The sequence below is a fragment of the Mustela nigripes genome, chromosome 3, assembly GCF_022355385.1.
Source record: "Mustela nigripes isolate SB6536 chromosome 3, MUSNIG.SB6536, whole genome shotgun sequence".
Lineage (NCBI taxonomy): Eukaryota > Metazoa > Chordata > Mammalia > Carnivora > Mustelidae > Mustela > Mustela nigripes.
The window spans coordinates 40,547,649-40,572,196 of record NC_081559.1 but is presented as its reverse complement, the minus strand read 5'-3'; the positions used below and the strand labels follow the sequence as shown (position 1 = coordinate 40,572,196).

The 24,548-nt window shown below is 52.9% G+C and overlaps 1 protein-coding gene across 1 annotated transcript in view; it reads right to left on the bottom strand.

The window, feature by feature from the left end:
- The window catches only part of MROH2A (maestro heat like repeat family member 2A), a 43,647-nt gene that overhangs the window by 15,497 nt on the left and 3,602 nt on the right, over positions 1-24,548 (bottom strand). Inside the window, exons 5-25 of the mRNA XM_059392722.1 lie at positions 23,529-23,660; positions 23,151-23,313; positions 21,075-21,173; positions 20,431-20,582; positions 19,799-19,942; positions 18,443-18,535; positions 18,100-18,178; positions 17,840-17,953; positions 15,115-15,191; positions 14,043-14,162; positions 13,634-13,744; positions 12,673-12,820; positions 12,009-12,049; positions 11,188-11,329; positions 10,878-10,930; positions 10,323-10,430; positions 5,440-5,559; positions 5,104-5,226; positions 3,964-4,116; positions 2,705-2,827; positions 1,654-1,733 (exon numbers count right to left, since the gene is read on the bottom strand). Coding sequence (XP_059248705.1) covers positions 1,654-1,733; positions 2,705-2,827; positions 3,964-4,116; positions 5,104-5,226; positions 5,440-5,559; positions 10,323-10,430; positions 10,878-10,930; positions 11,188-11,329; positions 12,009-12,049; positions 12,673-12,820; positions 13,634-13,744; positions 14,043-14,162; positions 15,115-15,191; positions 17,840-17,953; positions 18,100-18,178; positions 18,443-18,535; positions 19,799-19,942; positions 20,431-20,582; positions 21,075-21,173; positions 23,151-23,313; positions 23,529-23,660 — 2,375 coding nt within the window. The remainder of the gene's footprint in view (positions 1-1,653; positions 1,734-2,704; positions 2,828-3,963; positions 4,117-5,103; positions 5,227-5,439; positions 5,560-10,322; positions 10,431-10,877; positions 10,931-11,187; positions 11,330-12,008; positions 12,050-12,672; positions 12,821-13,633; positions 13,745-14,042; positions 14,163-15,114; positions 15,192-17,839; positions 17,954-18,099; positions 18,179-18,442; positions 18,536-19,798; positions 19,943-20,430; positions 20,583-21,074; positions 21,174-23,150; positions 23,314-23,528; positions 23,661-24,548) is intronic.

Here is a 24,548-nt window from a genome sequence, read left to right as displayed (position 1 = left end):
AGGAAAGCAGTGACAAGAGGAGAGGTCAGAGGGTAGTTGAGACCGTGCCACCCCCACTGCACAGTCCAGGATGCAGAGGCCTGTCACAGAACGAGGGAGAGGTTAGCCTCCCTGGTTGGGGGTGCAGGCATGCATCCTTCCCCACTCAATAGGATAGCAGGAGGGGCCCTGCGTCTACCCAGCCACCAGAATCCAGTGACTGTGTCTGTGATTGATGGGGAGACCCAGAGGCCCAAGGCTAGCTCTCCGACTTGATGCCTGCTCTGAGCCTGTCCTTCTCCTGCTCAGAAGTCTTTCCTTGCTCCTCCCTGGCCATAACCACAGACTGCCTCCCAAGCTGGCCTGGCCCAAGGGTTTTCAAGTGATAACTGCACCGCCAGACCAAAAGCACCTTGGAGCTTCTTAGAAATGCAAACTCTCTGGCCCTACATCAGAGCTACTGAATCAAGAATTCCAAATGGAGCCCAGCCATCTGAGCTTTAGTGAACTTTCAGGGGTGGTAGCTGGTTGCTTGAAGCATACCAACTCATTCTTCTCCTATCCTGTCATCAATAGTTCTCAAGCCTAGGTGCATACTGGGGCCACCTACAGAAGCTCTGAGGTGCCCCAGGGCCACATCTGTGGTCCAGGGATCCTAACTGAAAGGTCCAGGGTGGAGTCAGGGTATTGGTATGTTTCACAGGTCCCCAGTTGGCTTGGTTGTGCCTCCAGGATTGGGAACCACCATTCCACTTAACTTTAAAACTCCTGCCCTGCAAGGAGGTGCTGTATTTTGCCCTGCTGGGAGCTTCCAGCTCCTACACAAATCCTGCTATTTTGTGGCAGATGCCAGCACGTTCTGATCACCCCTGTCATATCGACAAAATTGTATCTTGTCAGTAGCCCCCCCTTTTTCTGGTCTCAGATTTTTGTTCTTTTTATTCACCCAAAACCACTGTAATTCCTTCTGTATACACTCGCCTTACCGCTGAGGCCCCAAAGAGATGTTCATGAAATTTACTCAAAATCTGCCTATGTGCTAACTCTTAAGGGCACCGGGTGGGGGGAAGGGTGGGGGGGCCACAACAGATATTTCTGCTATGAGCCTAAATAATGCATCTGCCCCCACAGGTGCAGAATTCCTAGAGACCACCCAGCCCATTCAAATACTAATGCTACTCAACTTCTTCCCCCTTCCCTGCCAGCACTCAGTGGGAGCACTCCAGGAAGGCAAACCTGGGATATTATATCACTTTATATCACTTTGTATTGTAGTTTGTATCACTTTGTATTAACTATATCAGTGCTGTATCAATCAATAAATTCCTCGACCCAACTAAAAGGATGCCATCTCCCTGCTATCCTATTGAGTGTCATTATGCGATTTCTTGCTCAAAATACCCCCTTATGGACTGAAAAACAGCCAGTCACCTCCCAACCCAGGAGAAGAGCCCAACTTGAACTACTGCTGAGAATTAGGAAAAAGACCTGATGGAAGCAGACCCTATGTCCTAGGGCAGCCCACTGCCCCAAGTGCTGCCCCCAAAGCCCCTGCTACAGAGGCAGAGAGGCCAAGTAGGGGCGACCCTCCCCCTCAAGGAACACTGAGGGGTGGTCTCAGTCTTTGGCCCCACCCTCTGAGACACCTGGGGCCAGAACAGAGGCCCAGCTCACCTTAGGTGTGAGAGGGCCTCCATGGCCATGGTCCGCACAGGAGACACCAGGCTGTCGGTGGGCTCTGCCTTGATGGTGGCCTGCCGGGCACAGCAGGGCAGTGAATGAAACATCCAGAGCCTGCCAGTGAAGGCAGTGAGCGTGGGGGCAGCGGCACCCCTCAGGCTGGTGCCCGGGGCCTAGCACTGTACAGGGTGCAGACACCCCCTACAATGTTCTCCCTTTTAAAGGATCACATGGCTGTTAGCATTTTAGGGGAGGCAGCAAAATCTGTTGTGGGAAGGAGTGGGGCTCTAGACAGGCCTGGGGGCTTCTCGCTCAGGCCTGCTGCCTCCTTGCTGTGTGTCCTTGGGCAAAAGGCTTCCCCTGCCTGAGCCATTATGTGTAAAACCAGGTCTGTTTCATGGGGCTGTGGCTGCCTGGTGTGAAGTGGCACATGGACAGATTCTGGCCCAGAGCGGGAGCAGGAGGTTCCCTCCCTCCTCGGGGCCTCCTGTTCCACCCACACCTCGCTTCCCTCGGGGTTGGCTTCAGTCGCAGGGGCATACTTTCTAGGAGCCGCAACCTTGGAAGGGAGGGGGGAGGTCTGGGGCTGAAGGGCAGTGGCTGCCTGTACCTCCATCGCCTCCACCAAGGCTTCTAGCCCTCAGGCAGCTGACGTTTTCTAGAACTCACTGAAGCTCTGTGCAAAAAAAGCTTTTAAGACCTGTCTGCGGCTGAACCTGCCCCCTAAGTCCCTCCTGTGGAGAAACACAGGGGCTACAGAAGGGCAGAGCCAGTGAACCTCTGTCCCCCAGCCCTGAACCAGCCACCTTTGGGCACCACCAGATTCCTGGCCATCACACCCTTTGTCAGAGAGACAAATGTCACACTCAGAACCTTACAGGGGGATCGAAGCAGAATGGAGACAGGGAGGGGCTTCAGGAACCCTGCAGCCCCCTTGTTCCTCAGATACCCCGAGGAGCTCTGCAAACCTCTGGCCAAGGAGAAGCTGGCCAGCAGTTAGACCCAAAAACCGCCCAACACCAAGGAAGCCCCCTACCCAGCTTACAATTATAATGCCAGTAAGAGTCATCTTCTGGGCAAATTGAAAGTCTTCCAGGTCCTTGATGTTTTTGATGGCAGTGGTGACCTGCACCACACTCTTCATGAAGGCCATTTTGAGACAGGTGTCCTATTCCCAGACCAAGAAGAGAGAAAGGTTGGAGCAGGTTGTGAGTGAGCCCAAAGACCCCAAGCCACAGCCCTCATCGGGGAGGACCCTCCCTCCATGCCAAAGAAGAGACGTCCAGAGATGTCTCAGAGACATCTGAACGATGGCAGGCCTATTCTGTCCTTCAGCTCCCTTAACTGAGCTTCTGCCGTATGGCCAGAAGGCCAGCCAGGGGCCAGACAAGGCACAGCACTCTGGCGCCCTCTGAAAACACCACCTCCCTCCGGCCCCCGACACCTGTGTCGAAGGACAGCTATGACCGTCTGTGGGCATCTTCCCTGGCCAAGGACCCCGAACCATGTGTGTTGCCACAGAGACAAAAGAAGTTGAGATAAAATTGTTTCTGCTTTTACAACATGGATGAGCTTTGAGGATGTTATGCTAAATGAAACAAGCCAGTCACAAAAAGGCAAATACTGTGTGAGCGCAGTTCCATAAGATTCCTGGGGTGCTGAACTTTTAGAGACAGGGAGTGTGGGTTGCCAGGGACCGGGGAGGGCAGCATGAGCATATGATCAACAGGTGCTTTTCCATTCCAATAAGATGAAGAGCTCTGCAGACAGCTGCTGGGGACAGTCACACAGCAACGTGAATGTCCTTAATCCCGCAGAAGCATGATTATCATGGCAGATTTTATGGCATGTGTATCTGACCACAGTTTTAAAAACAATAATGAAACAATTTTTGCTTTATTCTGTGTTTCTGCCTCCTTGCCCTTCCAAGAAAGCAGCAAGTCCCTCTGCCTCCCTGAGGACATTCCCACTTCTTATCCCTTGTTAAAGGGCTTCGGTCAGATGTCAGGAGGGGAGGGGGCAGAGGGAGTGAGCGAGGCTGGGAAGGCGGGGGGGAGGTCTATCCTGTGACTTCTGGGACCAACACTCACCTGCCCACCAGCATTGTGGGGGAAGGCTGTCCGCCCCCCGCCCCAACTTCCCTCCACACCAGAGAACAGCACAGTTTGAGGCAATGGGTTTCCCAAAAGCTGGGAGTTGGGTGGGACTCCTGGCTGTCTGCTGGGTGGGGATGGGTGCTCAGATAGTGAAGCAGGAGACTCTGCCAGACTGGCTCGGATGTGGGGGTGTGGCACGTGGGGTTACCTGGCAGCTGCTGGAGTAGTGATGAATGATCTTAGCTGTGATGGGGTTGTCCACGTGGGTGAGGAGCAGCTGGGGGTGACAGTACGAGGCCACGCAGCTGTACATCACCATGAGGGCGCTCTTCACTGTCTCCCGCCTCCAGGGGTGGTCCTTCTGCGAGCCCAGTGAAAAGAGGAAGAACCACTGGATATGCATGAGGGAAGGGCGGGGGGGTCTGCTCAACTTGCCCTTCTGAGAGGGAGCAGGGCCACCCTGGCTGCAAGTGGATGGTCTCTGGTCACGTGGCCAAAGGAGCCGTAGAGTCAGCAGAAATGGCTTTCCGGGTGCCTGAAATGCTCATTCATCCAATGTACCTTTATTGAGCACCTACTATTTGCCAGGCACTGGGGACGCAGCGGGGAACCACTCACACCAGGGCCCACCCCCACAGAAGATTCAGTCCAGCAAGATGCCAGCAGCACCCATTCACTGGGAGCAGGTGGTCTGTGGGGACACGGCTAAACAGAGGCCACCTGTACACTCCTTCATAGCTTCACCTGCCAGGCTCTTGCTCTGGGCCATGGTCTCTCGTGATATCAAGAATCCAGTGGGAACAAGCCTGGGATGAGGTGTTATAGGGCCACCAAACCCATCATGGAGGGTGGGCAGGGGTGCTTGGGGCTCTGTGTCCTGTGGCAGAGAGGGGCAGCCTCCAGAGGCCAGCCCACGGCTTCCCTGCGGCCAGCGGCATGTCCTCCGACAAGCTGCAGCGTCCTCTCCTAAGGACAGTGGGCCTGACAGCCCCTCCACCCCAGTACACTGATTCACTGAGGCCGAGCTCCCAGCATGACTGAAGAGGCCACTGAGCTCTACATGAGCAGCTTCTTCAGCTCCACTGGGGCTGTGTGAGGCCTGCATCCCCTCCAGCACCCAGAGGGAGACTCGCCGCTGCTCTGAGGAGCCCACATCGGGATTCCCTTTGTAGTGTCTGGATCCTGAAAAGGCCCACCTCGTGTTCTTTAGATTATCCAAGGGCTTTGTGGGAGGGGCTGATTCTAAGGGCAGTTTGGTCTTGAGACCCAGCAAGGACCTCGGCTGAGTGCTGAAGGCACTGGTCTATGAGGCCCCTAGAGACTGGACTGGGGAGCGGGGGTGACTCACCCGCCAAGCGCCAATCTGCCAAGACTGCTCCGACTCCTGGATCCTCTCCTCGAAGTCATGGAGCACATTCAGCACTGTCTTCACCTGGCCGCGGGCACACAGGCCAAAGCACAGAATCACGCCCTGCAGGAAGACCCGGCTGGCTGGAGCGAGGGCGGGGGGCCGAGGCCACAGGAGGACCCCCACCCCTGCACATACGTATACACATGGCACACACACACACCAGTAGACACACAGGCACGCGTGCACTCACGCACACTCAAGCATGCCTAGGCCCATAACCCCCTAGGGTCAGAGGTGTCTGCTGCACAGGAAGGGGCTGCAGGGCCCCCTCACCTCCCGGTCAAAGTCATTGCCATAGTCTGTCTTGTACAACAGCTCCAGCAGCAGCACCTCCACCTTGTCGGCCTCCAGGCCTGTGGCCAGCGTGAAGCCGAGGGCCCGATACAGAAAGCCCTGGAAAGGCAAGGGACAAAGGGAGCCTCAGCCTCTCGGCTCTGCTTGCCAGGGGTCACCTCCATGGGGGCCCCCTACCCCCGACACTCTAGATTGTCTGTTTCAATGCGCAGATACCTACGCATTTCGTAGAGTCTTTGAAATAAACATTCAGGTGTTCTGGAGTGTTTTATATTATAAACAAGCGTTTGTGAGGGTGTGGCACCTGGGGTTACCTGGCAGCTGCTGGAGTAGCGATGAATGATCTTAGCGGTGTACTATAAACACGAACGTATTCTAAACGCTGAGGGCCAAATTTCCTTCCTATAGAGGTTGAATGAATTTCCCCTCACACTAACAAATTAAAGAGCACCTGGGGACAAGCTGTGCTGAGTGCCCTTGCACATTGTCACCATCTGGTCTCTGAATCCCCGCCTGTGTTCTTTGCCCATTTCCCATTGGCTTATTCTTCCTGTTTTCCTTTTAGCTCGTAAGAGCCTCAGGTGTGTATATGGAGAAACCACAAGAACAAACATGTCTTGTTTCACTTAACCCACATAGCAACGGTAGATACGGTAGATACGGTTGCTGTTTTGCGAGATGGAAATGCAAGTGGGCGGTGGTAGAACCGGGATTTTTAAATCAAACGTTGTCTGGGGCGCCTGGTGTGGTGCCTCAGTGGGTTGAGCATCTGACCTTCAGTTTCAGCTCACGTTCTGGTTTTGGGATCATGAGATCGAGCCCTTCATTGGGCTCTGAGCTCAAGCACAGAGTCTGCCTGAGGATTCTCCCTCTCCCTCTGCCCCTCCACCTGCTCCCTCAAAATTAATCAATCAATAAAGTCTTCAAAAAAAAAAAAAATCACGCATCATCCCAGGCTCCTTTCTTAAGGATCACATACCAGAAGCCTCAACCAGCAGATCACTCCATTGCTGTATTTCTCCCAAGGGTCTCTGTTCCTTTTTAATTTTACTTATTGCAACTTCTTTTGTCACACAGAAAACATTCACTTTCACAGAGCAAAGTTGTTTCCTTTATGTATATGAAGGCCCCTTCTGTGTCAAGCTTAAAAGCTATTTGTTGATGTACTCTGGTCATTCACAGTTTTCTTTCATTTGGTACACTTCAATCTTTGATCCATCCCGAGAGAGTAAATCCCTCCTTCGTGAGCTTTATTGTCAATATGTTCTGAGCCATTCTCTTAGACTCGTTCATTCAGGTGAACTTGGAAATAATCTAGTTGAATTCCATAAAATTGTCCAATGTCCACAAAAACTCCTTTTGGGGACGTGACAGGGAAGTACCTTGTACCGCAGGTTAATTTGAACAACGTGGGTGCCTTTCCAACATGGAGACTTCCCATCCGAAAGCAAAAGATGTGTCAATGTCATTTCGTTTCTCTCATTGTTCCTGCACCTCCTTGTCATTTCGTGCTCCTACGCTGGTTCCACATACGTCACTTCATCAATAATGTCTTCAATTACATGTTTACGTTGTGTCGCTACTTGGAATGGGATCTTTTTTCACTATATCATATTTTTGTTTTATTTGTTTCTGGGAAAGAGAATGATTTCTGCATATCAGTTTTGGGAGAAGATTGGCTCTGACAACAGGGGCTGCAATTCTGGAAGCTACTGGGGGCCACCTTGCTTCTACAGGGAGGTGCTGGCTGAGCGATGAATAGACAGGAGGGTCCTGGTGAAGTTCCCTGAGCCGCTGTATCCAACTGTGCCTTCTTGAGTTTTCTAAGCCAGTAAAATCCTGCTTACTGATTTACTTTCCCTAAGCAAGGTGAATAATGGCAATACGGTTGAATTCTTTAAATACTACATAATTTTTCTTTTTTCTTTTCATTTTTAAAAAGATTTTATTTATTTATTTGACAGAGAGAGAGAGGGAGAGAGAAAGAGAGAGACCACAAGTAGGCAGAGAGGCAGGCAGAGAGAGAGAGTGAAGCAGGCTCTCTGCTGAGCAGAGAGCCCGATGTGGGACTCTATCCCAGGACCCCGAGATCATGACCTGAGCCGAAGGCAGACGCTTAACCCATGGAGCCACCCAGGAGCCCCTTTTCTTTTCTTTTTAAAGGGACCCAGACCCCCACATGCAGCCCCTCATTGGATGTGTCTGGAATCTTGGAAGCTTGACTGCCCTACGTTCTGTTATAAAGGAACCTCGAGAGGCTCCAGCAAGGGAGAGCAGCTATTTGCATGCCCTTGACCCAGCAACCTTGTTCCTCCTCTATGGAGCAAGGTCATCTTCTTGGATCAGGCAGGCAGCTTCAGGAGAGACACGCATGGAGCTGTGAGGGAGGACGGGGATACCCAGTTAGCCAGGCGGACAGCCTGAATCAACCCCGGCGACCAATGGGGTGACAGATGTCCCAGCCAGATCACCCTCACATCCTATGTACAACTTTCTTCCAAATGGACATCGGTCCTTATATTGACATTGAATAAAATCTTAAGCCTACACATGTATGTTTAGCTATAGAGGAGTCTCTATAAGACAGCCTTGCTTTTTGTTATTTTACCTACTCACCTATCCAGGCTATCTTTTGGAACAAACACAATTTTTGGTTGACACCTGTAAGAAGCTTTCCTTAGACAGCTCTTTGAAATATAGTTCACATACCATAAAATTAACCCACTTAACGTTGACGGATTCAGTGGTCTATTCACAGAGTTGCGCAACCATCAGCACAACCTAAACCTAGAACATTTGGATCACTACCCTCCCCCCATGAAAGAAATCTCAGACCTCTAACAGTCACTGCACATTTCCTGCAGCCTCTTACACCCACTAATCTTTCTCTCTCTACAAAGATGTCTATTCTGGACATTATAAGTAGACAAAATCATATAGTATGTGGGGTTTGGGTTCCTTTGCATCTGGCTTCTGTCACTTAGCATGATGTCTCCAAGGGTCAATCTTTCTGTACCATAAATCAGTACTTCGTTCCTTTTAACGGTTGAATAATAGTCCATTGTACAGATAGACCACATTTTGTTTATCCTTTTGTCCACTGGCGGGCATCTGGGTTGCTTCTACTTTTTGGCTATGTGAATAACACTACAGTGAATATTTATGTATGAGTTTTTGTATGGATGTATGTTTCCGTTTCCCCTGGGCATATACAACTCAGAGCAGAATTCCTGGGTTATATGGTAACTCTGTATTTAACACTTCCAGGAACTGGCTTTCCATTCCCATCGGCAGTATATAAGTGTTTGCACTTCTCTACATTTTTACCAACACTTGTTATTATCTTTTGTATTATAGCCATCCTAGTGGGTGTGAGGAAGTATGTCCCTGCGGCTTTGATTTGCATTTTCCCTAATGGTGATAATCTTGAACATTTTTTCCTGTGCTTATTCACCATGTATGTACCTTCTTCAAAAAATATCTATTCATATCATTTGCCCATTTCTGAACTGGCTTGTTTTTTTGTTATTGAGTGAGAAGAGCTCTTCATATATTCTAGATACAAGTCCCTTACCAAGGACTTAATTTGCAAATATTTTCTCTCATGCCAAGGGTTGTTTTTTCGTTTTCTTGATGGTTTGATTTTCAGCATAAGAGTTTTTCTTTCTGATGATGTTCAAGTTATCTATATTTTCTTTCTTCACTCATGCTTTTGGTGCCATATCTAAGGCTTTGCACAAAATCAGCTGACAGCAAATGTGAGGTTTATTTCTGTACTTTCTATTCTTTTTTTTTTTTTCTATTACATCAATCTGTCTGCCCATCCTTATGCCAGTACTATGTTGTCTTGTTTACTGCAGTTGTGTGAAGCAGTCTTGAAATTGCAAAACTTGAGTCCTCCAACTTTGGTCTTTCTCTTAATCATAATTACGTTGGCCATTCTGGGTCCCTTGTATTCCCAAATGGATTGTTAGGATCAGCTTGTCAATCTCTAAAAAAAAAAGAAAGAAAGAAAGAAAGAAAGAAAGAAAGAAAGAAAGAAAGAAAGAAAGGAAGGAAGGAAGGAAGGAGTGTGGCTGGGAGTGACAGAGGGAGGGAGGGAAAGGGAAGGGAAGAAGGCAGGCAGGCAGACAGGTGGACAGGCAGACAAACCAGCTAGGGTTCATGACAAGGATCACAATGAATCTGTAGAGACATTTGCGGAGTATGCCATCTTGACCATATCGCCTTCCAATCTGAGAACATGGATCCTTTCCATTAACTGAGACCTTCTCTAATTTCTATCAATAATGTTCATAGTATTATAAAGACAATGAATGAAATACACATGTGACCATGAGCCAGGAGCTGGATGGGTCAAGTGTACACAACGACATCCCGCAATCTGCCAGTGGGATTGGGGACAGTTGAAGGTCGTGCTCCAAACCTCAGCTTGCTCGCTCTTTCTTTGTCCCTTCCTGACCTCATCATCTTCACGTCCAAGCTAGAACTCAGCACGCCCTTTAGCCTTCTGTGGTTCAGTGTCATCCCCATCATTTTCACCATTTGTCAAAACCTGTTCAGACATCTCGATTCTTGCCTATTGGACTCCGCTAGGAGACCACATCAGGTGGAGAGCAAAGTGAGAGGATCGGGAATCTGGCTACTGGAGAAGAGATCCCCCAGCTTCAACACAGCAGTTTCTTAAAGAAAAACAAAACAGAACAAGACACAAAAACCCACTGGCCTAGACCACCCATGTCTCCTCACAGGACCCCATAGACAGCCACGGGTGCAGCTGGTCTCACACACAGTGCGAGCCTCCATCCCACCATCCCTGGAGGCCCTTCCCTGTCTTAACGGTCCTGACACTGAGCACAAACCTTTTCCAGGGAGGGGCTGTCGAAGCTTTCGATCTGGTTGTTCAGCTCCTTGCTCAGACGCAAGCTCCAATTGGAACCTCGGGTCTTCTTAAGGGAATTTCTCAGAAACTGAGGAGGCAGAAGATGTCACTGGGCAATGCCATATGTCCCCAGTCCTGTTCTCTCCCAAGCTCCAGGAGCACTGTGTGATCTTGAGCAGTGACTCCCCCTCTCTAACCCTCTTCCCCAATCTCTAGATTGCTCCACCCATCGAACCCTGACCCAGTGCTAACATTCTGGGGGCCTGGGAAACAGCTGTGGTTTGGGGGCTGGAAGGAGGAGGTCACCCCTATGCTGCTTTCCTGAACACTTGGTCCCTGAGGATAGAAGGCTCTCTGTTCTCCTTTGCTAATGGATACAGCTGTAGACATGCTTGGCACCCTCCACCCCAAGTTTTCTTGGGGGTGTCCTTTAGGGACTCCTGAACTCTCCACACATCAACCCCACCAAGGGGCCTGCCATGCACTCCTCCTCTTGCTCCCGACCCAACCTCAGCAAGCAGGATCAAGTCTTTACCTGAATCAGCTTGTCCTCCCAAGTTTTCTGATTCCAAGTAAACTCAGTATGTTCTGCAGAAAGAAGGTCCACACTTGCGGACTTCTTCAGCTGCTCCCCTCTGGATCAGCCTCCTTAGTCAGGCATTCAAAGCCCTCCATGCATGGTCTCAGCACATGCTGCATTTCCCTCCCCGCTTCCCCAAAGACCCAAATAGGCCTCACGGGTCTACCCTGAGCTTTGGTTCTTGCTGCTCAGTCCCTGTGATTAGTACTCCAGCATGCACACTAAGAGAGGAGCTGACTTGGGTTTGGTGCCCTGGATGCCTCACCTTCCAGGTACTTGACCAGCAGTGGGATCTCCAGCTCCCACATGTCAGCCATGGAGGGAGCAATGCTCTGTCTCAGGGTCCTCAGGAGGTTGAGCATGGCTATCCCTCGGCCCTCCCCCTTATAGGGGGATGACATCAGCACCTGGGGAGCACCAAGACTCCAGTGGGGGCCTGCCCCAAGCTGGGCAGTGCCAGGCATTTTGTTCCCAGAAAGAAGAAGAGGGGTAAGATAGTGGGCTTTCTCCCCACCCCAGGCTTCCACGGGGTGTGGATTAGCGCCCATAGTCAACATAAGGAGGAAATCCGGGGCACCCGCGTGGCTCAGTCATTTAAGCGTTTGACTCTTAGGTCATGATCTCAGGGTCATGAGATCGAGCCCCACGTCAGGTTCTGTGCTGGGTATGGAGTCTGCTTGGGATTCTCTCTCTTCCTCTCCCTTTGCCCCTCTCCCCACTCTCTCTCTCCCCCTAATAAAAAAGAAAAAAAAAAAAAAGAGGAGGACGAGAAGGCCCAGGTAAATGCCTATGAAGGACCCCTGGGGGCAGGCAGGCCATTGGCAGTGTCCTGGAGTTGTTTAGGGGCTGCTCAAAGAATGAGCAGAGGAATCCAGGAGCATGTCCTCACCAGGTCCCAGGGCATCCGAACACACTGCCGATGCCACGTCTACCCAAGAGGAATGAAAGGGACCCAGAAAGCTCTGTCCTCCCAAGTGTCTAGCTCCCTCCTCCCACTGGAGACTTCAGGAATTAGGAGCTCAAGGGAGGGGGGCCATAGGCAATGGCCTCAGTCAGGCCAGGGCATAGCCTGGGGGAGCCACTCACCAGGAGACGGGCCAAGAGTTTCTGGGGTGCAGGAAGGTCCACTGAGGAAGAAGGAGACGTGAACCTACTCCAGTTGCCCAGTTCATACCAGGACAGGTCCCCAGACCCCTAGGGCCCGTGCCCCTGAGAAGGGCTCTGCCCTGGAAGGTACTTCCCCAACATCAACCCATTGCCCCCAGAACAGAAAATGGGTTAGCACAGGGACCACTGATATGTCCATAAGGAACCTCATTTTCATTGGTTTAGCCTGGGACGAGGAGAGAATCAATGACATCATTAGAAGATGTCAGGGGGCGGCCTAGCCCAGAGTCCAGGTAAGGAGATGAAGAAGACCCTCCCCCCCATTTGCCATCCCTGGGTCCTGAAAGGCTCCTAAAACCATACCCACCACCAGCAACGCCCATCCAGCAAAGCTCCAGGCCCATGTGAACAGCTCCCTTGGAAGAGCAGTGTCACCCCTCTGTTGGGGGAGGGGAACTCGGGGAATGAACCGCCAAAGCAGGTTTGCACAATTTTAACACATCCTCAGACACAGTAAGGATGGGCCTTCGGCCTGGCTGGCTGGGATCCCGGCGGCTTCCTGGAAATAGCAGAGCGGCTACTTCCCGGGACACCAGTAGTCCACCGGCCCTATCTCACAGGCTATGGCAGGGAGGCTGCCCACCGTGCCTGCTCTTGCCGGCCACGCTGGCCTCCACGTCCTTGGTGTGGAGCTGGCGTTCTGCCAGGTTTGTGAGGCTGATGCAGATGGGGGTCAAGGCCTCCGTGTAATCCGTCTCCATGATATAGCACAGGAGCCTCAGCCAAAACTCCTGGGTTGGGGAGCAGGGAGGAGGAAGCGTTAGCTGGGGCACTCACGGCCGAGTAGGAGCCCCATCTCGCTGCTGCACAGCTCACCTGCTCTAAGCAGCGGCTCGACAGATTGGAACTCCCATTACCCTCCTCAGTACTTCTGGTCTTAAGATAGACTGCCCCCCGGACAGGGAGCATCTAGCCCGAGGCCTCACTTAAAGGACAGTGATCCCCTCCTTGTGCTATGATGGCAATTTTTTTCTACTTTTCTTTGCTACATCACAGTGCGTTGCCATGAAAAGTTGGCACATTTGTTCCTCCTTCAGCCTGTGTCCTCCTTGGGGTTATACTGAGCTCTTTGAGCATGTGGCCTTCATGTCTTCATAGTAGGAACTCACTGGATGCTTGTGGAATTAATCCATTAAAATTATCTCTGCACACACACACACACACACAAACACACACACACCTAGACTGACGGGGCTTTAAGGAAATTGACACATTACCTGCTCTAAGTCAATGGATACATACTGAGACCCACTGTGTGCCAGGCACTGCCTTAGCCTCTGGGACACTAAGTTCCCACCAAGGACCCAGCTCTGGAACCAGATCTTCAAGAACAAGAGCTCAGGCAATAGGAAGATGAGGGGCCCCTCCAGACATCCCAGACAGTGGGAATGGGAGAAGCAAGAGCGCAGAACCCTGGGCATGCCCCATCCTCCCTGGAGCCCGGGGCACAGGGAGCATGCAAGCCAAACTGTCAGCTGCAGGGGCCCCACCAAGGGGGCAGCCCCACACAGGGGGCTGGCTGCAGGGGTGTGGGTCACACTCACATTGGTCATCCCACTGACGGAAGAGGTTATGATCTTCACGGTGTCCATGGTGACTTTGTGGACCATCTTCTCCTCCAGGTCCCTCTGATAAAAGCTCTCTCGGTGATTTGTCTGGAAACCAGAACCAAGGGGGTCCCAACTCTTGGGCCGGCAGGGGCTTGCTGCAATCTCGGGCATGGTCTCCTCATGCCTCTGAGGCTCAATGCCCAGATACTGGGTCTCCAGGGTTTTCTAGATGTACTGCCCACACCTCTACCTACAGCTCACCGTGAGCCCAGGCACTGGTGTCCTGAACGTAGAGATGGGAGCAGAATCAAGCATGGGGGCAGCAAGGAGATTCTTCCCTGAGGCTCTGGAAACTACTTCCCAAGACCAACTGCACCATGGTCTGCCTATCAGGGCCACTCACCAGCTTGTAGGTGGACAGAGTCAGCTGCACGGACACGTACTTCAGGCCCCAGCCTTTGATCCTGTCCTGGTAGCCAGACAGAGCCAACTGGCCGATGATGCGGAGAATAGCCATCCTCACCTGAGGGGACAGGACGGTGGACATACAGGAATTGGGGCGGGCTCCATGGTGGGGAGGCTCTGCACCTAACTCCCAATGTTGGCCCATGAAGCAGCTAGGAATTCAGAGTGCTCAGGGTGGGAAGAGGCCTCAGAGGCAGTAGCCCACTCCGTCCACCACCCCCTGCCCCATCCAGAGAATCTCACTGGGCAGCATGACCAGCCAGGAGCCTTATCTCCGATCTCAGGCAGCCCTGTTGGGGACAGCCTGACTCTTACCCAGGGCTCCCCAGGCTTGGGCTCAGGCTTGCTATATGGGCTGGCTGTCCTCTCTTGACAGCCTGCACATTTTTGAGAACAGCTCTGCCTAAATCTTCAGCCCAAACCCCTCCCCCACCCCATCTCACGCCCTCTCCCGTCAGTGCAGACCCTCGCCTTCCTGGACCTCCCCTCCCCAGGGGCCATGCAGCAGCGGCCTGCAGAGCCTACAACCAGAACTGAAGCTACATTGCAAGGTGGCCGTGGCTCCAGCGCAGTCTGGACTGTGGGGTTTTTTAGCCTTTATTTGCTATGTGGGCTGGCTGTCCTCTCTTGAGGACAGGGTGTCTCCCTCTGCTGCCTTGTTCAAATGCAATAAAGGTTTTACAAAACCCTTGGGCAACCCCGCAGCTCTGGATGAAACCAGATTCACTCCGCCTCTCCTCCGTCCAGGGTGGTGTCTGAGCTCCTTCATTGGGAAACTCTGGGTCCTCCACGCGAGCAAGTGTCTCAGGAGCAGGACCACAGCTCGGGGGGCACCTGTCCTCAACCCTGCTCAGTGCTGGCTGGGAGGCTAGGCTTCCCATCAGAGAGCCGGCAGCATGTGGCCCCTGCCCACAGAGTGGGAGAGGAGTGAAGGCCACCCACAGGACCTCCCTCTGCTTCCCCGCAGAGTGTCCCAAACACCAGCCCCTTCCAGGTCTCTGCCCTGTTACCTTGAAGCGGGTGTCAGAGAGGGTGTTCTTGACAACCCGGATGGCCAGGCAGATGGTCCTGATATTCATTCTGGGCTCTGAAAGAGGAAAACCAGCCTGGAGGGCCACCAGCCCCAGAGCTGGGCTCTCAGGAGATGCCTGGGAGTAGTGAGACTCCCAGAGCACCAGGCACACCGGCCACCTTCCCCCCAGAGCCAGGCGTCAGGTGGCTTGGGCCTCCTGAGAGCCTCTGACTGCCACCACGGCTCAGCGACACCTCCCTCGGAAGCTTCTCTGGCCACCTCCTCATCCTTTCAACCTGTCCCACCCCACCTGGCCGGGGAGGGCTTTGTTTCTGTGCCTCAGTCCCTTGGCCTCTGCTTTGTGATCCTCTTCAGAACCCAGGTGGACTGTCCTAGAGAGCATGTCTCCACCTGCAAGTCCTTCAGGGCGGCACCCAGGGCCAGGCACGCACAGGCATGGGCACAGGCTGCAAAGCACAGCAGGGCAGAGGCTGCTGCGTTCAAAACTTGTGTCGGCCACATCCTAGCCATGTGACCTCAGGTGAACGCCTCAGCCCCCACTGCCTCAGTTTCCCTACCTTTAAAGTATGGATAATATTAGGGTGCTGGGTGGCTCAGTCAGCTAAGCATCTGCCTTCAACTCAGGTCATGATCCCGGGGTCCTGGGATCAAGTCCCAGGTGGGGCTCCCACCTGGGACCGGCGGGGGGCGGGGGGGAGTCTGCTTCTTTCTCTGCCCCTCCCCCCCACTCATGCTTGATCTCACGTGCATACGCGCATAGGCACAAAAGTAAATGAAATCTTTTTTTAAAATGTGGCCCATAATAGTACTTCTCTCACAGAGCTTCTGTAAGCAATAATGAGCCAACACAGTGCTTGGCACACAAGGAAGTACTTCGTAAGTGCTTGTGAGTCATAGAACCGACGATGGCCGATTCAGGGAGGAGGAAGATTAAGAGAGGTAAGAAAGAACCATGAGAAGGTTTTGGAGAGGTCCAGTAGGGACAGAATTACAGTCAGATGCTCAACTTGACACTAGACTCCAGGCTAGAGATTTCTACAGGTCAACGGTGGTGGAAGAAAGAGAGGGAAGGAGACCAAGGGGAAGGTAGCAAGTCATCGCGCACTAAGGAACCATGATACAGTCTTGAGTTTTTTAATCTGCAAAGTAGAAACCTGCTTCTGATCTTAAAAAGAGTATATGCTCATTGCAAAATCAAAATAAAAGATAACCTCCCTAAGCTCATTTATGCAAAAATAACCACAGATTCCTTGCAAGTAACCAAGGTCATGCTACATACACTGTTCCCAAACCGTGCTGATGTGCTCAACAGGGAGCCCATCCTGTCCACAAAAAAGTACAGATTGACTACACCCTTTATGGTTGAGTCATAGTCCACTCTGTGGATAAGCTATCATTTGTTCCAGAAATTCCTGTAGAAAAACCTGTAGGTTGTTTCCAATGTTCTGCTTTTATGCACAACGTGCTAACGAACATCATTGTCTAGTTACCTTTGGGCAACGATTTCCTTTAGACAATGGTCAAAAAGTTAGATTGTTTATCCCAGGTTTCGGTCCCTATGGAAGTGAGCACTCAGAATGCTTTATCAATTTACACCCTTGTCAGTGAAGTGCAAGGAGCTAGTTTCCTTTTATTCTAGCACAGGGATTAGCTGTAAGCCTATTTTTGTAAATAAAGTTTTATTAGAACACAGCCACACTCTGCAGTTTATGACTGCTTTGGCACAGCTGAGTCTTTTTTTTTTTTTTTTTAAGATTTTATGTATTTATTTGACGAAGAGAGAGAGATCACAAGGAGGCAGAGCAAGAGGGGGAAGCAGGCTCCCCACTGAGCAGAGAGCCCAATGTGGGGCTCAAACCCAGGACCCTGAAATCATGACCTGAGCCAAAGGCAGAGGCTTAACCCACTGAGCCACCCAAGAGCCCCAGATCAGTTGAATCTTAACTATCACAGAGACCATATAGCCTGTAAAGCCAAAAGTATTTTTACTATCAGGTCTCTTATAGAAAAATGGCTATGCCATTTTTCATTATCATCTCTTTCCACCAGACAGAGAAAAATGGTCTCATTGTTGCTTAAATTTGGGCTTTTTTTTTTTTTTTTCAGAGAAGTCTTTACTATTAGCAGAATGTGCTTCATATACAGTTGCCCAGATTGTGCACTGCACAAGGACACTCAGTTGAAAGACTGAATAGGAGTGGTCCATGCTCTTCTAAGCAAACCATGTTCCTGTAAGGCCACATGCTGCCAGCAAGGGATGCCTTGTTCCAGTTCACACAAATGTGCTGTCTGAGCTGGTGCCATCCTTGGGGACAGGATTTCCCTTCTGATTGCAAGGCCAGGTTTAGAGTTTGGCCTTAGGAATTTAGAATCAGGAGTTTTGACTACGATTGGGCATTGGGGCCTTAGGACTAAATCTACACAATGTAACCTAGTGTTATTTAAGGTCTTTGATTTCATTTGGGGTGTGGGGTTTGTTCTAGGATTCGGGTTAACAGTTTGGAGAAGCTGTGATTCAGAGTTTGAGGAGAGGGTTGAGGGTAGGGTGTAGGGGACACAGTGCTGGTTAGGTTCAAGGGTAGAAAATATAAAGCAACCTCGGTCCACCCAGTAGCGTCTAATAAAAGAGGAAATGATGACGGTCCAGACACCGGTGAGACCTGCCTCCCCAGCCTCCCGCCTGACTTCCCACTCTCGCTCACCATCTGCGCTCACCACTGCCCTAATCAGGGTCAGGGTCCCCACGCGGATGGCCTCCTTGCTCGTCTCCATCTGACTGAGGAAGAACTTCATCAGCTCCTTGGGGTAGGACCGGGCTGCAACGGGACGGACACCTTCAGTTCTGCCCATGGAGCCAAAAGGAGGAGGAGGCAGCCCAGGGCCAGGCCTCCCAGAGGCTGGGGCTCCCACAGGCTCATGGCGGACCTGGGGCGGGGCGGGGCAGGGAGGAAGGGAGCCTCACCGAGAGCTATGAAGCAGTGCACAATCTCCGCCAGGTTTTGGCTGCTATATTGCTGCTGGGCAGGGGCCTTGGAGCACACCTGGGAAGTGAGGGTGCAGGGCGGGTGGTGAGATCGCAACCAGAGAGCAGACACAAGTGTAGGGGCAGCCTGGGGCAGCCATACCAGAGGGCACGAGGGTACCACCGCCTTGCATCCCTATGGGATACGGGAGCCAGATGAGCGAGACGGGGGCTCCACCACCCTCACACCCTTTCCCCTGGCCGGCCATGCCACCTGCTGCAGCCCACTTCCCGCTGATCCACCCCGAGGAGGCCAGCACCCAGCCAAGCCTGCCGGCCTCACCTGGATGTGGAGCTCGGTGAAAATGGTGTGTAGTTGCATTTGCGGGACGGGGGTGCTGGTGATGACCGACATTTCCAGGATCTGCCTCAAGACCTACAATGGAGAGGCAAATGATTGCAGATGATCTTCTGCCAATTCAGGGTCCGTTCACTCTAGACTCTTGCTGCTCAGCATGGCCCGTCGGCCAGTGGTATCATCATCCTCCCCCACCCCCACCCCGGGAGCTGGTTAGAATGCAAGCTCTCGGGCCTGGCTCCAGACCTGCTGAATGCAACCCTGCATTTCGGCCAGCCCCCCGGCAAGGCCTACACGCGGTTAGGCTTGCAAAGGGCATGCGAGGCCACTGAGCATGACATTCTTCCCCCTTTCTCTTCTATCCACCTGGAAATGAATCCCATTCTTTCACCAGACCCATCTACGGCGGCCCCGTAGATCTACCACATGAATTTCTGTTCCTCGCTTTTAGAGTTGAGCACCACGCCACAACAGCAAATCAGTCAACCCCTTATAATGTATCAGCCTGGGTCATACCTCCACGTGGAACCCTACCAAGAAACTCCACCTTTGGGGCGCCTGGGTGGCTCAGTGGGTTAAAGCCTCTGCCTTCGGCTCAGGTCATGATCCCAGGGTCCTGGGATCGAGCCCCGCATCGGGCTCTTTGCTAAGCAGGGAGCCTGCTTCCTCCCCTCTCTCTCTGCCTGCCTCTCTGCCTACTTGTAATCTCTGTCAAATAAAATAAATAAAATCTTTAAAAAAAAAAAGAAAGAAAGAAAAAGAAACTCCACCTTTTGTGGGTTAAGAGCTGTCATGGGTTAAAGGGTCCCACAAAATGCCTGAGGCTTTCCAGATGTAGTTAGTTAAGGGTCTCAGATGACACCACACTGGATTTAAGGTGGGCCTTAAGTCCATGGCGTCTTTATAAGAAAAGGAGAGGACACGGGCAGGCACAGAGAAGAGACCACATGAAGAGGAAGGGGTCACACTGGAACGATCCAGCCGCCAGCCATGCAGTGCCTGGGGACATCAGAAGCTGGAAGAGGCAAGAAAGCATTCTTCCCCAGGGCCCCCGGAGGGATCACTGCCTGCCAACCCTTCGATCCCTGGAACTATGCGAGGATCTGTTTCTGTTCTTTTAGGCCACCCACCCTGTGGTTCTCTGTTATGGCAGCCCTGGAAACAAACACACAGCCTCACTGTGGCCTCTGAGACCGTTTGGGTCCTCATCCCTTCCACGTGGAACAGCAGCATTCATTTCTCAAGAATTCAACTGCTGGGCCCAACTCCTGCCCGGGGGACAGCCCCCTGGGAGCCCCAGGAACCGAAGCTCCGTCAGGCAGATGGCCAGTGGCCTCTCACCTGCGTGACGAAGAGTGCCTCCAGGCCGCCTCGGTACTCCGCCAGCAGCAGGGGGATGTAGTCGTACAGCTGTTCCCGCAGGTCGTCATTGGGCAGGAGGAGGTTCAGCATCGGCTTCAGGGACTTGATGACCCCCAGCTTCACCTGCCCCAGGAGCCCGGGCCCGAGGCAAAGCCCAGTGATGTCACACCAACCAGAGTGCCAAGCACGCACGACAGAGGGGACCTAGGAAGTAGTTGAGGCCCCGCCCGAGACCCCACAGGCAGGCAACGAGGCCGGATTGTCCCTGTGAGTCCCAGCTCAGTCACTTAGGAAAACCTGAGTGCCTCAGTTTCCTTATCTGTAAAATGGTCCCATAGCACAGAGTTGATGTGGAAATAGTTCCCCTTGGTAAAAGGTGCTGTAACAGGGATCCTCATCCAGCAAGCCCCGGCCCTTCTCAAGACGCCCTCCTGAGGCTCCAGGCCCCACGTGGTTCAGCAACTCTGTTTATCAGGTCACTGTCTCTCCAGGGTTCTGGGAATGAGGCTGGACCCAGCGGTTTCTCTGTGCTCCTAGCCACACAGGCTGGGGAGCCGTGACCTGGGGGGACCACGGGACCCTTCCCTGCACCCAAGAAAGGTGCTTCTCACCTCGGGGTTGTGGCTCCTCAGCCACACGGTCACAAAATAGCGGTACATGGGGAAGAGCTTCATGGCAAACTGATCCTCGGTCATCACCGGGTACACGCTGTCCTCCAGATGCTTCAGGTAAAACTGCACCATCTCACAGAAGGTCTCCATGGCTGCCAAGGGGGGAAAGCGGTGAGCCCGGAGGGACAGGAGCCGGATTCGGCCTCCCCCGGACTAGCCGGACTAGACCTCCTCCAGGACGGGGTGCTCGCACACTTCCGGAACCAACGGGTGACCCAGATGGCCTCAGCCATCCAGGAAAACCCGGTCTTTGGCCTGACTTGAGCAGGCCCACTGTAGGGCCATTTTCCCTGGTCTCTGTTCCAGGACTCCCATTGTCCTTTCCGGGCCTCCTCCTGAAATGCTTGGAACAGAGCCTGCTGAGCTGAGTCCCAATGTTGACCTCCTCCCGCTAAGCCATCTTCTCCTGAAAGCACGTACCACCCCCCACCCCCAAGAGTGAATCAGAGGCCACACGACGCAGGAGATTGGGTCACCGTTTGGGAAGAAACATCTTCTGTTCAACAGACCACCCACCAGTTTGTCCCAGTCCCACTTCGGGCACCCTGACCGGGGCCAGAGAGGCAGACCAAGCAGACACCTACCACCGCAGATCACCTGCCGCATTTTGGCTTCGTTGGCAAGTCTCAGCATCGTGAATATAGTGGCCAGGGTGATGCCCATGTATGGCATAAACTCAAACACTGTGTAGGGCGCGAGAGAAGACAGGGAGCAGGGCCAGGTCAGCAGGGGCAAGGCAGAGAGGATGAGCCCATGGTCTGCCGCCTCCAGTCCCCACGGGGGCAGAGCATGCCACCAGGGCCGCAGGAAACAGCACAAGTCGGTGCTACAGGAAAAGAGGACGCTAGCAACAGGTGTAGGGGGAAGGAGCCGGGGACAAGGAGTCAGAAGAAACCCAGACGGGGCTACAGGGAAGAGTGGGCAGATCAGGAAGGTGGGGAGGGGAGACTTAGTGGGGCTCTGCTGGTAGATGCCTGGCTCTTTAGGTGTCCCACAAATGTCCTTGGATGAAGGAAGAAACCAGGAAACAGCCAGTGAGAAAGAGGGACCAGAAGAAGAGAGAGAGGAAGGAAACCAAGAATTGGACTGGGAGAGAGGAGGGATTATGGAGGGACAGAACCACCCTTCCCCACTTCCCCCCAGGCCTAGCCCATCCGGCTGCCCCCTCGGAGTGGCAAGTCCACCCAGCCCCACTGCCTCTCCGCCATCTCTCTCCATCTGTCCGGCCCCATGTGACCAGAGCCAGTGCGAAATGGGACATGCTGGCCCCTGGCCCCTTCCTGAGTCACTGTCCTCACAGTCTCCATGACCCACACTGTCCCCAAGCCCCTGCCAGCTCTCTCCCTGGGCTGGGCTTCCCTGGGCCAGGTGCTGGCCTCTCCTCCCCTCTCTCTGCGTCCGCTCCGCGGGCATGGGTGGCTTGGGCACTACCTGCACGCTAAGGACCCTGCAAAGAAGATCCCTCTACCTCCCCTCTAGCTCTGCATCCACACACCAACTGGACGCTGTCCTCATTCTTTGGAGGTCCCCTGTGCATGTGAGCTCCATGCATCCACTGTAGAGGCAGCTGCTCAAACCTGAGGCCCGGGAGACATCCGCGGCTCCTCCCACTTATTCCTTCACCTTGGGCACACATCTCATCATCCCATCGATTGGAGTCTTGTTTATGTCTCCCCTCTATCCACTACTCCCCAAATTTGCCCCAGCCTGAGCCACCAATGCCTCTCAGATACACACCTCTTCTCCCTTCTCTGTCCACACAACAGCAAGAAAGGTCTTCCCAGAACCTTTGTTCCACAAGGCAATTGCCGCTTTGACACCCTCAACAGCTTTCCAGGGCCCTCGAATGAAGTCCAGACTTACACCAGGCCCTACAGCCTCTCCAACCCCTCTTTACCCCATCTCCCCCTCACCCTAACTATAACCACAGTTTCCCTGAGTTCTGCAGAGAAACCAAGCCTTTTCCTGCCTCAGGGCCTTTGCACATGAGGCATATCTGGTTCTCCACACAGTTACCATCCTCTCATCCCTTCAGGTCACAACTGAAATGTTGCTACCTCAGGGAGACCCCCCCAGAGGTGAGGTCCCTTCCCTCCTCCTGATCTCAGAGACCCACCAGACTGTTCTCTTCCCATCCCTCACCTCATATGATAATCATCGATTTTCTTGTTGACTTGTTTACAGACCTTTATAGGGCGGGACACGGCCCCTCATCCAGCACTGGCCACAGCCCTGCCTGGAGCAGGAGCTCGGCACCTGCTTGTGGAATGAAGGGGGAGCCCAAGAGGAGAAAGCTTTGAAGAAAGAATGACAGGGGAATAAAGAGACAGAAACAAGAGGCAGGGACACAGAGAATCTTCACAGCGGCGGGAGACACAGGGAAAGGGAAAAAAGGAATGCAGGAGCAAGATAAGAAAAGAGGGAGGGGCTGTGGAATTGGTGACGACAGGGAGTAAGGAGTGCTCCCGTCGGGACAAGCACCACGAGATGCGTGCAATTGCTAAACCGCTCTCTTGTACACCTGAAACTAGTATAACGCTGGGTGTTAACTAACCAGAATTACAAAGAGAAATTTAGACAGTAGAAAAGAGAGGAAGGGGTTGGTCCGAGAACAGAGAGGCGGAGACCAGCAGGGGGCGCCGGGCCACCACGGGGCCTACCGTTGCCATTGGCCAGCTTGGCCAAGGTGATGATGACAAATTCATCCGTGAGGTTGAGGGGCTTCAGGTGGTGCTGCAGCTCGTACATGACCATGCTGAAGTGGTTTCGGGACAGAGCCACCAGCGTGTCACTGGCCACCTCTGCCTTCACATCACCATCCTCCTGCCAGGGACGGGAGAGGGACGTGGGGCTCCACAAAAACCCTCCCGCTCCACAACTGCTCCAGCCCCGTGCGCTCCTCGGGTTCAGCCTCCTCTTGACCCCTGAGGTCCCTGGACAAGGGCCTTGCGTGTCCCAGGCCCTACGTACCAGGGCCCAGCCCCTGGGTGGGTTGGGGATGGGGGAGGTGGGGGGGCATTGTGAGCGGGCTCTCCTACCTCCAGGGTCTCTCTCATTTCCTTGGAGGCGATGGTGACCAGCCTCTGGACTCCCTGTTCCTCCAGCTCCCCCTCCTGCTGAATGATCTCCTGGAGGATGTTGTAAATGTTGACTTTGCGCTGAGTAGAAATCTGAGAAGCAAGTATGGCAAGTGGCAAGATGCCAGACTTGGGCCACGGAGCCCAAGACGGTGCTGGGACAGACCCAGCACAGTCCTCCATCGGCTCCCTCCAACGGCCCTCCTCCCATGTACCCATGATTTATAAGATATGTATATTTGATCTTTGTCCATTTCTAGCACAGACCTCCTAAAACTCTTAGCATTTTCAGAGTTGAGAGTTTTTAAAGTGTCCTTTGTTATGCTAATGAGGTGACTCGGGAAGCCTCTAAGGGTGGGGGCTGGCTCCCAAGAGATCTAGCCTTTGTTGAGAGGACTGGAAGAGGGGCTGGAATTTGAGGCCAAACCACAGGCCATGTTCTGATCCACGTGCCTCTGTAATGAGGCCTCTGTAGGATGGGGCTCAGAACACATGGAGATACCAGGAGGGGTCCCCAAAAGTCCAAGAAAGCATCTGCCCTACCCTTTGCCCTCGTGAGGGAACACCTGAGGCCAGGAAGTGTGCCTCTTACTCTACTTTGATTCCTAGATAGCCTTATCACCATGTTAAACCACCTGGCTTAGTACAACCCAGGCCACACCTGCAGATCTGCCTTGGAGAATAACTCGTACTTAATCAAGTGTGATGAGCCACACTTAAAGGATGAATGTGGGCCACGGCCTGCAAAGCCCTTGGAGGATGGCCCCCGCTCTTGGGTGGTAGGGTGGCCACTTCCCAACAGCCCAGAGGCCTTGGAAAATGTGGGCACCTCAAGAAGAAAGGAATTCACCCAAATGGATATGTTGTCCTAGTGAAATCTGCTCCAGAGAGTTTGGCCTTGTTTGCCTGGTCTTAGCATAGCAAATAACCAACAATCCTACAGCCCGATCAGAGATTCCTCACAAAAACCACTAAAAGGGA